Source organism: Labeo rohita, chromosome 24, assembly GCF_022985175.1.
Source record: "Labeo rohita strain BAU-BD-2019 chromosome 24, IGBB_LRoh.1.0, whole genome shotgun sequence".
Taxonomy (NCBI): Eukaryota; Metazoa; Chordata; class Actinopteri; order Cypriniformes; family Cyprinidae; genus Labeo; species Labeo rohita.
Window position 1 is genome coordinate 10,131,725 of NC_066892.1, and position 12,472 is coordinate 10,144,196.

General features: G+C 34.8%; 1 protein-coding gene across 3 annotated transcripts in view; it reads left to right on the forward strand.

Moving 5' to 3' along the window:
* The window catches only part of stag1b (stromal antigen 1b), a 29,291-nt gene extending 17,669 nt beyond the window's left edge, over window positions 1-11,622 (forward strand). For all 3 annotated transcript variants that reach the window (XM_051098488.1, XM_051098491.1, XM_051098490.1), the window contains exons 18-34: window positions 888-977; window positions 1,090-1,293; window positions 1,397-1,467; window positions 1,556-1,643; window positions 3,049-3,129; window positions 3,235-3,327; window positions 3,454-3,628; window positions 3,732-3,871; window positions 3,952-4,053; window positions 4,143-4,291; window positions 4,373-4,501; window positions 5,653-5,861; window positions 6,823-6,997; window positions 7,145-7,258; window positions 8,232-8,346; window positions 8,510-8,590; window positions 10,596-11,622. In XM_051098488.1, the coding sequence (XP_050954445.1) occupies window positions 888-977; window positions 1,090-1,293; window positions 1,397-1,467; window positions 1,556-1,643; window positions 3,049-3,129; window positions 3,235-3,327; window positions 3,454-3,628; window positions 3,732-3,871; window positions 3,952-4,053; window positions 4,143-4,291; window positions 4,373-4,501; window positions 5,653-5,861; window positions 6,823-6,997; window positions 7,145-7,258; window positions 8,232-8,346; window positions 8,510-8,590; window positions 10,596-10,619 (2,040 nt within the window). In that variant the 3' untranslated portion in view covers window positions 10,620-11,622. The remainder of the gene's footprint in view (window positions 1-887; window positions 978-1,089; window positions 1,294-1,396; window positions 1,468-1,555; window positions 1,644-3,048; window positions 3,130-3,234; window positions 3,328-3,453; window positions 3,629-3,731; window positions 3,872-3,951; window positions 4,054-4,142; window positions 4,292-4,372; window positions 4,502-5,652; window positions 5,862-6,822; window positions 6,998-7,144; window positions 7,259-8,231; window positions 8,347-8,509; window positions 8,591-10,595) is intronic.
* The last annotated feature ends 850 nt before the right edge of the window (window positions 11,623-12,472 follow it).

Below are 12,472 nucleotides of genomic sequence, written 5' to 3' on the forward strand. Positions count from 1 at the left end.
CAACACTTTTGCCTGATTTTGCTCCATTTTGTCATCAGTTTGAAAAGTCGCAACTGAGCCACTGCGCATGTCTATTCAAACACAGCAGTGTTTTGTTTATGACACACATTTTGAAATGAATCTGATGAGTCAGTTATTTAATTTCCCATTCATAAAGACAGTCACTTGCTTTATTCCTGAATGAATCAGCCGTTCAAATGAATCAGATGAATGAATGATTCAGTAATGAAATCAGTGCCACCACCTACTGGCAGTTTTAGTTTCATTTTTAAAGTATCTTTTCAGTTATTTAAATCATTTAATGTTTCTGTATTCAAAATTGTATATTTAAAACAAAAAATCTCAACATGAATTTATGAATTTGATTGCACTTATGCCACCTCTGAGCCTCATTAAACATGAAAATACACCTACAAGCCACTTTTGTGATTTTCTGTGCCACCTCTGTAGTACAAATTAATTTTGCTAATACTGATTTCATTTGATTGGTAACTAATTCTTATCGTACTTGTTATTATTCTGTTGTTTTAATTAGAACTTTTGAAAAGCTTTTAAAATATATATTTAAAAAATTGACAAAAGATGGCATACGTTTTAAAGAAAAAATACATCACAAAGGTAAACACAAAATTGCCCTGTAAATCAATTTAAGAAGTCAAATATCACCTCGTAATGGGAAGGCTAATTTATTATCAGATTTTTTTGATTATTGATTAGAAGGTGCTCCTGAATATTTTGACTGTGCTCTCAGATTTGTTTTAAGTTAGGAGCACAAGTGCTCCTAAAAAGAAAAGTAAGCGTAGAGCTCTGTAATGGCATAAAGATGTTGAATTGACTTTGAATGTTATAGAAAGAATGCTTCACTTTTATTCTGCTTTTGCCTTTAGTACCAGGCTGATGCTGAAAAGGTTGCAAACCTTCTTCAGATCCCTCAGTACTTTGATCTTGAAGTCTACAGTTCAGGACGAATGGAAAAGGTTTGTCAGAGTTCTTACTGTGACACAAAAATCTAGACTGACACATTGTGTTTCTTTCAAGTATTTAGGTGTTTTCTGATATTTATTCCTGTCTCTTTCTGGCTGTGTTTAGCATCTGGATGCCCTGCTGAAGCAGATCCGGGTGGTGGTGGAGAAGCACGCCGAGATGGAGGTTCTGGAGGCGTGTAGTAAGACCTACAGTATTTTGTGCAGTGAAGAATACACCATCATGAACCGCGTAGACATCGCTCGCAGCCAACTCATCGATGAGCTCACAGACAGATTTGCACACTCAGTGGAAGACCTATTGCAGGAGGTGAAAGCACAGCTTGATTTCACTGCTTTCATCTCAAATATGAATATTACTGACTGGCCTTTATGCATTTGAAATTAAATTGTGTCTTTGCTTTTTTTTTTAGGGTGATGAAGCAGATGACGATGACATTTATAACGTTCTTTCAACGCTAAAGAAGCTAACGGCTTTCCATAAGTAAGAGACCGATTGCATCTGGTTTTGTCTTTGAAATGCAGCATCGTCTGTCTACAGAGCATTAAGGTTTGTTTTGTATGCTTTCCAGTGCACATGACCTTACGAAGTGGGACCTTTTCAAAAACTGTTATCGATTGTTGAAGATGGGGATCGAACAGGGCTCCATGCCAGAGCAGGTAAATGTGTTAAACCATGAAAATGGATAACGTGAAATAAATTGGCATGAAACACAAACTTGAGAAACAGTAGCTGAATTGCATAGTTTTACATTTTAAAAAGTTTGGGGTTAGGTTTTTTTTAAATACTTTTATTCAGCAAGGATGCGTAAATTGTTCAAATGTGACAGCTATAATGTTATCAAAGATTTTTATTTTAAATAAATGCTTTTCTTTCTATTTATTAAAGAATTGATAATAATAAATTATAAATAGCATTAAATTAGCATATAAAGGTGTTTAAAGATGTGACACTGAAAACTGGAGTAATGTTTGCTAAAAATAAGCTTTGGCATTACAGGAATGTTACATTTTAAAATGTATTCAAATAATAGCATTTTAAAATATTACAGATTTTCTGTAATAATAAATAATAAATGCACAATAACTTAATAAATGCATCATTGTTGAACATAGACTTAAAACGTAAGAATTTTTTTTTTCGATTTTCGACTTTTGAACTGTAGTGTTGTACAAAACCAAAATAAAAGCTTGGCAAACTGTAGTAAATTTTAAAGAGAACATAACAAAGGAACTTGTACGCTACCAGTCAGAAGGTTTTTTTAATAGATTTTTTTTTCTTCTTCTTCTTACCAAGCCTGCATTTATTTTATCCAAAGTACAGCAAAAACAGTAAAATTTTGAAATATTTTTGCTATTTAAAATAACTGTTTTCTACTTGAATATATTTTAAAATGTAATTTATTCCTGTGATTTCAAAGCTGAATTTTTAGCATCATTACTCCAGTCACATGATCCTTCAGAAATCATTCTAATATTCTGATTTGCTGCTCAAAAACATTTTTGATTATAATTATTATGTTGAAAACAGCTGAGTAGATTTTTTTTTTTAGGTTTCTTTGATGAATAGAAAGTTCAGTTTTGATCAGCTTAAAACATTAAAACATTTTTAAATTAACATTAAAAATCGTACTGTTCAAAAACTTTTGACTGGTAGTGTATATCATAATGTCAAATATTGTAAAGTTTAATAGTAGAGATGCATCGAAGTGAAAATTATCGGGCAGAACCGAAAATTCTGGATGCACTTGGACAAAAAATAGAAAGCAAAAATGCCTTGTAATAATTATTTATTATTTTATTAAATAATCTAAAGAATTTTTGTAATATTTTTTTTAATTTTACTTAATCATTTAAATTATATTGAATTAAAAAAAAAGCTAATAAAATACACTTTTACTGAAAGTAACACAATAAAATTAGACAAAAAATATACAGAAAATGCCATTTTCGGCCAATAATTTTCGGTAGCCAAATTTCTGTGCATTCCTATTTAATAGCCTTTGTTAATTTGCATTTAACATGCATTAAACGATAAATCTGTATTCTCTTGTCTTGTGGTCAGATCGCTGTCCAAGCTCTGCAGTGCTCTCATTACTCCATCCTGTGGCAGCTGGTGAAAATTACTGAAGGATGTCCATCAAAGGTGCAGTAGACCCCATAATATGCAGTTGCCAAGCACATAAGTCTGATTTATATACATGCTCTGAGAGTTATGAGATATAAGAGTTCATATGTGTTTCCTGGGCAGGATGATCTTGTGGCATTAAGAAGAGTGGTGAAGTCTTTCCTAGCGGTTTGCCAACAGTGCCTGTCTAATGTGAACACTCCAGTCAAAGAGCAGGTGAGCAGAGGCATTTAAGTGACCTTTTCCCATGTTCTTTAATTGTAATCTCAAAAAGAGTGCCTCATAATGCTTGAAACCTTCACATAGGAAATGTAAGGGTTTGTCTGTTTTTTTTCTCCACAGGCGTTCATGTTGCTATGTGACCTGCTGATGATCTTCAGTCACCAGTTGGTCTCAGGCGGTCGAGAAGCTCTACAGCCGCTGGTCTTCAATCCAGACAGCACTCTACAGAACGAACTGCTCAACTTTGTCCTGGATCACGTGTTTATCGACCAGGATGATGAAAATCAGAGCATGGGTACGTGCCTGTTCTAATGCACTTGGACTTTTGTGAGCAAAGCTGTGCTGATACTTACACTGTACCTTAAAATTTTAACTAAACATTGGGCTTTTTCTTACAGAGGGTGATGAAGAGGATGAAGCCAATAAGATTGAGGCTCTTCATAAGAGGAGAAATCTATTGGCCGCCTTCTGCAAACTCATCATCTATGACATTGTGGACATGCCTGCTGCTGCTGACATCTTTAAACAGTACATGAAGGTATGAAAAACTGAGATGCGTTTAAACCACAGAGATCTGTGTGGTTAAAAAGTGTTTCACATAACTTGTTCATATTTCAGTATTACAATGATTATGGAGACATCATCAAAGAAACCTTGAGTAAGACCAGACAGATGGACAAGATTCAGTGTGCAAAGACCCTTATCCTCAGTTTGCAGCAGGTATGAGATGTGATTTTTAACATTAGATCGTTTTCTCACTTGGTTATGAATTATGATGCTTTAAATTTGGACACTTTCCCTGTCTGCAGCTCTTCAATGAGCTGATCCAGGACCAAGGACCCAACCTGGACCGGACGTCCTCTCATGTCAGCGGCATTAAGGAATTGGCACGTCGTTTTGCACTCACATTTGGCTTGGACCAGATCAAAACCAGGGAGGCCGTGGCCACACTGCACAAGTAAGAAACGTTAGTTTCTATCTAAAGAATGAAAAGCAATTATGAGCAGAACCAGAACTGACTTTGATATAACAAACACAGGGATGGGATTGAGTTCGCCTTCAAGGTCCCGAATCCAAAAGGGCCAGAGTACCCACCACCGAACCTGGCTTTCCTTGAGGTGCTCTGTGAGTTCTCCTCCAAACTCTTACGACAAGACAAAAAGACTGTGTAAGTACAGAAAACACTTTGCAGATGTTTTGTGTGTGTATATTTTGTGGAGTAGAAGTAAAAAATTTGAAAACTCCAAAAATAAAAAAAGTTCATGATAAACAAAGATATTGTCTCTCAAAAGAAAGAGCCAACTTAGATCCGCCTTAACGAGTCGTTATATTTTCTAATCTGCCTGTTACCGATATACGTCACTAGGTAACACATTTGCGTAATTCCTGTCTGTACTCGGCTAACGTATCCACCATTATTGTTTTAAGTGTTCACAGTTTCGTAGCTAAATTTGCTTGCATAAGTGTTAAACAAAATGTTTTTGTGTCATTATTTTAAGAACGGATGTTGTTTTGGTGCATGCTTTGTCAGTGGTGGCCAGGGTTGCCAGGTTTTCACAACAAAACCTGCCCAAATGCTCCTCAAAACTAGGCCAATCACATTTCGAGGGGGTCACCTGTTAAAAATCACGTTCCAGGGTGTAAAAATTTGCATTCCAAGGGCTAAATATAATGTTACTGGGGTTGCTTCAAGCCAGAGACTTGGCAAAACTGATGGTAGCATTCGCTAACTTGCTCAAGTACTCCTCTCTGGGCCAATCGCAACAGGGTTGGTCAGCTGACCAATCAGAGCAGAGTAGGCTTATGGAAGGGAGGAGTTTACAGACCTTACGCTCAGAGCTGATCGAACAAATTGTTTCGAACTGAATGAGAAATGACTAAATGTATAAATGTTTATTCTGAAAAAATGACAATGTTTTCTGACCTTGCATTTAAACCTGTTGTAGGAGACTCCCAACACAATATTAGGACACTTTAAAATACCATATGACCTGCTCTTTAAAAAAAATTAAAATCATCGTCATTTACACACCATGTCTTTTTAGTTTTCTTTCTTCTTTGGAACATAAAATAAAATATTTTGAAGAACGTTAGTAACCAAAATGGTGTAATTACCAAAATTCTTCAAATACAGGTTTGCAACCGCATGATTGGTTGGTAAATGGTGACAGAACTTCAGAATTAAAGTCTTTATTATTGCTATTTTTTACAGTTTAGAATATCCATAACATTGCCAAAACTGTGTCCAGACGTTAGGCAACTTATTTGTGCATGTTACAAAGTGTTTGATTCACTCTGGTAAATGTGTTCATGCCACAGTCATTCCTATCTGGAGAAGTTTATGACGGAGTATATGATGGAGAGAAGAGAGGACGTCTGGCTGCCTCTCATCGCGTACAGGAACTCCCTGCTGACGGGAGGAGATGACGACCGACTATCAGTCACCACCGGTGCCAGCTCAACCAGCAAAGCCAGCACGGTCCGCAGCAAAAGGGGTCGACCGGCACAGAACAAAAGACGACCAGAAGGTAGAATAAAACCTTTAATGTTTCATACAAGACAGCATGAAATAAAAATCAGTGAAGCTCACAAAATGTATTAAAGGATTAGTTCACTTCCAGAATAAAAATGCACAAATAATTTACTCACTTGTCATCCAAGATGTTCATGTCTTTCTTTCTTCAGTCAAAAAGAAATTGTTTGAGGAAAATATTTCAATCCCAGCTGAGGAAGAAAAGTCCTATCTAGCGAAACAACAATCAGTTATTTTCTTAAAAAGACAATTTATATACTTTTTAACCTTAAATGCTCGTTTTGTCTAGCTCTGCGTGAACTCTGCGTAATCCGGGTTAATACCGTTAAGGTATGTCGAAAAACTCCCATCTCATTTTCTTCTCCAACTTCAAAATTGCCCTACATCACTGTTTTATCTTTTTTTGTAAAGGCCGTTGCATGTTCACTTTGTAAACACTGGGTTGGTGGTACTTCATCAATGTAGGATGATTTTGATGTTGGAGGAGAAAATGACGTGAGTTTTTTGACCTATCCTAGCTGTCTTGAACAGATGCATGTTTGAGGTTTACAAGTATATAAATTGTCATTTTTTTAGAAAATGACAGATTGTTTTGTTAGATAAGACTCTTCTTCCTCGACTGGAATTGTTTAGAGCCATTTGAAGCTGCATTTAAACTGCATTTCGGAAGTTTAAACTCAGGGGCACCATAGAAGTCCATTATATGGATAGAAATCCTAAAATGTGTTCCTCAAAAAAACATAATTTCTTTACGACTGAAGAAAAAAAGACAAACATCTTGGATGACAAGGGGGTGCGTAAATTATCTGTACTTTTTGTTCTGGAAGTGAACTTCTCTATTAATCTTAAATAACAGACTGCATATAAAACACCCTACTATTCCCTTGTCCCTCACTTCATAGCATTGACAGAATTAATCTGATATGACATTGATGTCTTTTTGTGTAATTCCACAGAGGAGAGTGTTGAGGGTTCGTGGGTAATGCGTAATGACACACTCCAGACACCAGGGGGCCTCCACACCCCACAGCTCACGTCCACTGTCCTCAGAGAAAACCCCAGACAGGCAGCAGATCACATCCCAGATCAAGACTCGTCAGAACCAGGCTCAGAACCAGACTACATGCACAAGTATGGAATTAAAGCCTGATTAAAAACAGGCAGCTGGTTTTTCACAGGGAAACATTAAGCAGAACGTGCTGTTTTCTTATGTAACTCAAGCTCCTGCTGAAGCAATTCTCACACTGTTCTTGCATCACTTTGTTCCCTCACATTCAGCCCTCAGATACAGATGTCATGGTTGGATCAGCAGAAGATTGAGGAGGTGAACAGAAAAGAGAGAGGAGGGATGAACTACATGAAATCACGCAGCGGTGGAGTGAGACAGCAAGTGTATGTACTCACACAGTGGCAATGATGCCAAGCAGTTGACATTTCAGAAAGCTTTTGTGTCATTTACATTAGAAGACATCATGTGTGCAGTGACTAAAACCCCCTTAATCAAAATATGATATATGTTACATAATATTTAACAAACACACATACATATATGTGACCCTGGACCACAAAACCAGTCATAAGTAACACAGGTATATTCGTAGCCATAGCCAAAAATACATTGTATGGGTCAAAATTATGGTGTTCCATGAAGATATTTTGTAAGTTTCCTACCGTAAATATATTAAAACTTAATTTTTGATTAGCAATATGCATTGCTAAGATGTTCATTTGGACAAGTTTAAAGGTGATTTTTCTCAATATTTAGGGTTTTTTTTGTTTTTGTTTTTTTTTTTTTGGTACCCTTTCGTACCCTTTTTTTTTTTGTCCAGATTCCAGATTTTCAAATAGTTGTATCTCGACCAAATATTGTCCTATCCTAACAAACCATACATCGATTTTAAAAAATGTATTCTTTTCTGTCACATGTATAATTAAGAAATAAAAAATTGCTCATTTTATAAACAAAGGCGTCAGCAGCAATATAAAGAAAAATTAACTACCAACAAATATATTTATTTATATGTTATTACATATTTAAAATTTAGTATTTTTATTCAATAGTAATAATAGTAACGTACTAATAATTAAATACATTTAATCCAGTTTTTAAAAAATGTGCATTTTAAATGGAAACATTTTTATTTATTAACAATTAATAATTGTTAGTATTACATATATTTAGTTATATATTATTAGATATTTAAAAATGTAATTTATGCAGTAATAATAATTTAAAATATCTGTAAAAAATTAAATATGTAGTTTATTAGTCTAACTATAAGCCTAGTTTAAGAAATAAATAATGCCTGATCACAAAACTACAGTTTATCAGCTGTCATATCCTTAAACGTATCATTTCATTCAGGCGAGGCCTCATGGAAGATGACGCTGAGCCCATCTTCGAAGACGTGATGATGTCCTCGCGCGGTCAGCTAGAGGACATGAACGAGGAATTCGAGGACACCATGGTGATAGATTTGGTAAGAATTTACAGATGTGCCGAGCTCCGTTTCGTGAGTTCTTCAGTGCGTTTGTAATGTTTCTGGGGATGGCCAAGGTCATGGTTCATATTACAACATCTGTTCGTCTGTAAGATCAGATCTTTGAGGTCAGTTTTAATCTTATGTCCATTTTGCATTTTAGCCGGCATCGAGAAACCGGAGAGAAAGAGCTGAACTCAGACCAGACTTTTTTGACTCTACGGCCATAATGGAAGATGATTCTGTAAGTGCAACTTTAAGATATTTGATAATATGGGTGTAACAATGTACTAGTGCTGTCACGATTCCTTGATTGCATTTTCCCCATGTTGAATAACCGGCAAAATACCTCATTATATGGATGAGGATTTGTGAAACCTATTATTAGACCGTTTTGCAAGGCTGCGTGATATATAATAAAGCATAATGCTAATGTGAATTCACAAACGCTACAATTCAATCAAATAAATATATGCGATGCAAGTTTAATATATGCATTTTAATTATTTACATGCGTGTAGGTTACATACGTGCACCTCTCACAGAGCGGCTCTGTTCACAGTAAATGCTGCTACACACAAACTGTTATCATTCACATGTGTGGAGCATCTCAAACTCCATCTCAGCATATTATTGTGAGTTTAGGTTTATTATAACGTTCATCTGGGAACGCAGTGTGCGGCATTTCATTAGATTTGTAAGGTAAATCATTTATAAACCTATGCAGACACATCAATATCTTTCTCAATATGCTAACCGTTGCCAGGTATTTACAACAAAACCTGCCTAGTTGCTACTCTGGGGGGTGAAATACACATTTTTTGGTGGGGTTCCTCTGGTTAAATTCACATTACAGGGGAAAAATAACATATAATTGAGCGCTCTTTAACCCACGTACATGAAACAACCTGTGGAAACAGTGTTCAAGTAGTGCAATTCTGCAGGAAAACTGTAGACTTGGCAACACTGATGCTAGCTGTTTAACCCTTACTCTGAGTTTGCATGTTTTGATGTCCACATATTCAAGAAATTAAGGTGGCTGTAGCATTTCTGTCATGAACAAATGGCCAAATATCAAAGATTAGGTGGACATTTGAATTAAATGTTCAGTCCATATTAAACAAGGATTAGATTGTGCAGTAAAGTGTAAAAACAGTCGTCATTTGCAATAATGCATAATGTACGTTAGCTCTACTGTTTATAATACATTACGTATTTTAACAGTTTTGTTCAATAACCATATGATTACTTGCTTTTGATACATTATTTGAATTATTATTGCCTCGTTGCTATTATATATGTATTTTAGTGCTGTCAAATGATTAATCGCATTCAAAATAAAAGTTTTTGTTTACGTAATACACACACATACAGTATATATATAAAAAATATTTACTTGTATTTACAAGTATAAATTTATATTCATATAATTTATATTAGATATAAATATATTTAATATATTAACATATTTTTCTTAAATATATACATGCATATGTGTGCATTTATATATACATAATAAAAATACACAGTACTCACACATAATGTAAACAAACTTTTTGTTTGGTTGCAATTAATCATGATTAATCGTTTGACAGCACTAATGTATTTTTAGTAATAAAGTAATGTATACATTTAAGTAGTGTATTTTAAAGACTTATTTTCTGCTCATGTCTATTTTTATTACTACAAAAAATTATAATTATCTGATTACTCGATTAATCGTAAAATAATCATTAGTGAAAGCCCTACATGCATGTAGGATATGCGCGCTCCATACAAACAGTTATCATTTACATGTGTTGAATACATCTCGGCATTATTGTGAGTTTGCGTTTATTATAATGTTCATTTTGGAATGCAGTGTGCGCCATTTCATCAGATTTGTAAGGTAAATCATTTATAAACCTACACAAACACTGGGAGAATACATCAAAATCTATTTCAATATGCTAACGGTTCATCGCGATTTCAAAATAAAGTTTAGACCCTCGCTCTGAGTTTACACAATTTGATTTCCACATATTCAAGAAAACTTACTCGATTAATCTTCCGAATAATCGACCGATTTACTCAAATACCAAAATAATTGTTAGTGACAGCCCTACAGTGTACCTTGTTTTGTAGGATTACCAAAAATTCAAATGAAAACCCTGCTTTGTTTTAAACGTCTTTCTGAACATGCTTTCACTGAAAAGTTAATCAGTGCTTTTGAGAAGGAAGTACTTATCGATTTTATCTTCCGCTTACAGGGATTCGGAATGCAGATGTTTTGAAAGCAGTTTCAGCCTCGATGGGGGGATCACAACCAGCAACCAACAAGAATCACATCTTAAATGTTTATTTTGTGTTTTATTAGCAGTTTCACACAACTGTACGCAAGCATGTGAGCTTCCTCTCTTAGTTTCGTGGTCGGCCATAATCCCATTGTGAGCCTTTCCTGTCAGTCAGCATTTCCTCAGTTCATACGGACCAAGAAAGCCTGTAAAATCTATAATCTGCTGGTCTTACATTGATGATTTCAGCAACATCTCAACAGTATCGGTTCCCATTTTGCATATCATCCATTGATTTCTCCAAGCAGATGTGGTTTAATTAGACTGCTTTCGAGCTATTTTAAGATTATCACCCATTCATGTTCTGGTTTTGTTGAGGGTGAAATTTAGTCATGTTAAAGCCGTAATTTTCTTTTTAACTTTTTAATCCAGAAAAACTATTGGCCTTAAAAACATATTACGGCTTGAATTTGGTGTTAGATGACTTGATTTATCAGATTAATAAAAGCAAAGCCCTCGTTTGTTCAGAACAACTTTTTAAAATGTATAAGAATATTTGAGGAGGAAGTACACAGAGGTATTCATTACTTCAGACACTGGTCATGTCTTTTATACAAACCTTTTGTTGAAGAACTTGTTTGTTCTCATTTTCAAGACATGTTTACCTCCTCTGTTTAGAGTCTGCTCAGTGAGTTACCTTTTTACTGTGCGTTTGTGGAAACATTGTAGCTTTCACACAATACTGTATTGCTGTGAACATTTATTGGTCGTTTATTGGGCTTTTAGGTCCATCTGAATCTCCACAAAGCAGGTTTGGATAGAGCCTGTGTGGTATTGAAGAGTGATGTCAGAACCCTTGTTTAGACCGGTGCTTTTAGATACGATTCTGTTTCAAGACTCCGATCAAACAATGGGATTGTCATTTATTTTAACCTTTTCACTGTTCGAACTTTGCTTTTTTAAAAAAAACAAGAAAATGTTTAAATAAAAGTATTTAAAAGTATTGTCAAGTTTCCAAATGGATTCCTTGTTTATAATACAAGTTCATTGTTGCTACACACAAGATTTGTTTTGATTATTCTCAGATATTTTGGTATTAACATTCAGTGAAGCATATCTACGTAAAATAACATTCTCAAGATTCTTAAAATATGAAGAGAAGTCTTCGAGACGGTGAAGGAGCAGAGTAAGGATTGTGTCAACAAACATTGGTTTTATTGGGAAACAGGCTTCCAGCCAACAAAATCAAACTGATTCAAAGATGGAGAATATCAAGATGGAGATTACTAGTTTTCAATGCAATGCTGTGTTTAAATATAAATTATAGTATTATATGTGACCCTGGACCACAAAACCAGTCTTAAGTCGTTGGGGTATATTTGTAGCAATAGCCAAAAATACATTGTATGGGTCAAAATTATTGATTTTTGTTTTATGCCAAAAATCATTAGGATATTAAGTAAAGATCATATTCCATGAAGATATTTTGTAAAATTCCCACTGTAAATATATCAAAACTTAATTTTTGATTAGTAATATGCAATGCTAAGAACTTTATTTGGACAACTCTAAAGGTGATTTTCTCAATATTTTGATTTTTTTGCACCTTCAGATCCCCAATTTACTGTTTCTAGACCAAATATTGTTCCATCATAGCAAACCATACATCAATAGAAAGCTTATTTATTCAGCTTTCAGATGATGTATAAATCTCAATTTGGAAAAATTGACCCGTATGACTGGTTTTGTGGTCCAGGGTCACATATGTTAATATACCATCGATTTCAAGACCAAAGTAAGCCTATGGGTGAGACTTCTGGTTCATTATCTGCTAAAAGGGAAATAACAACGTG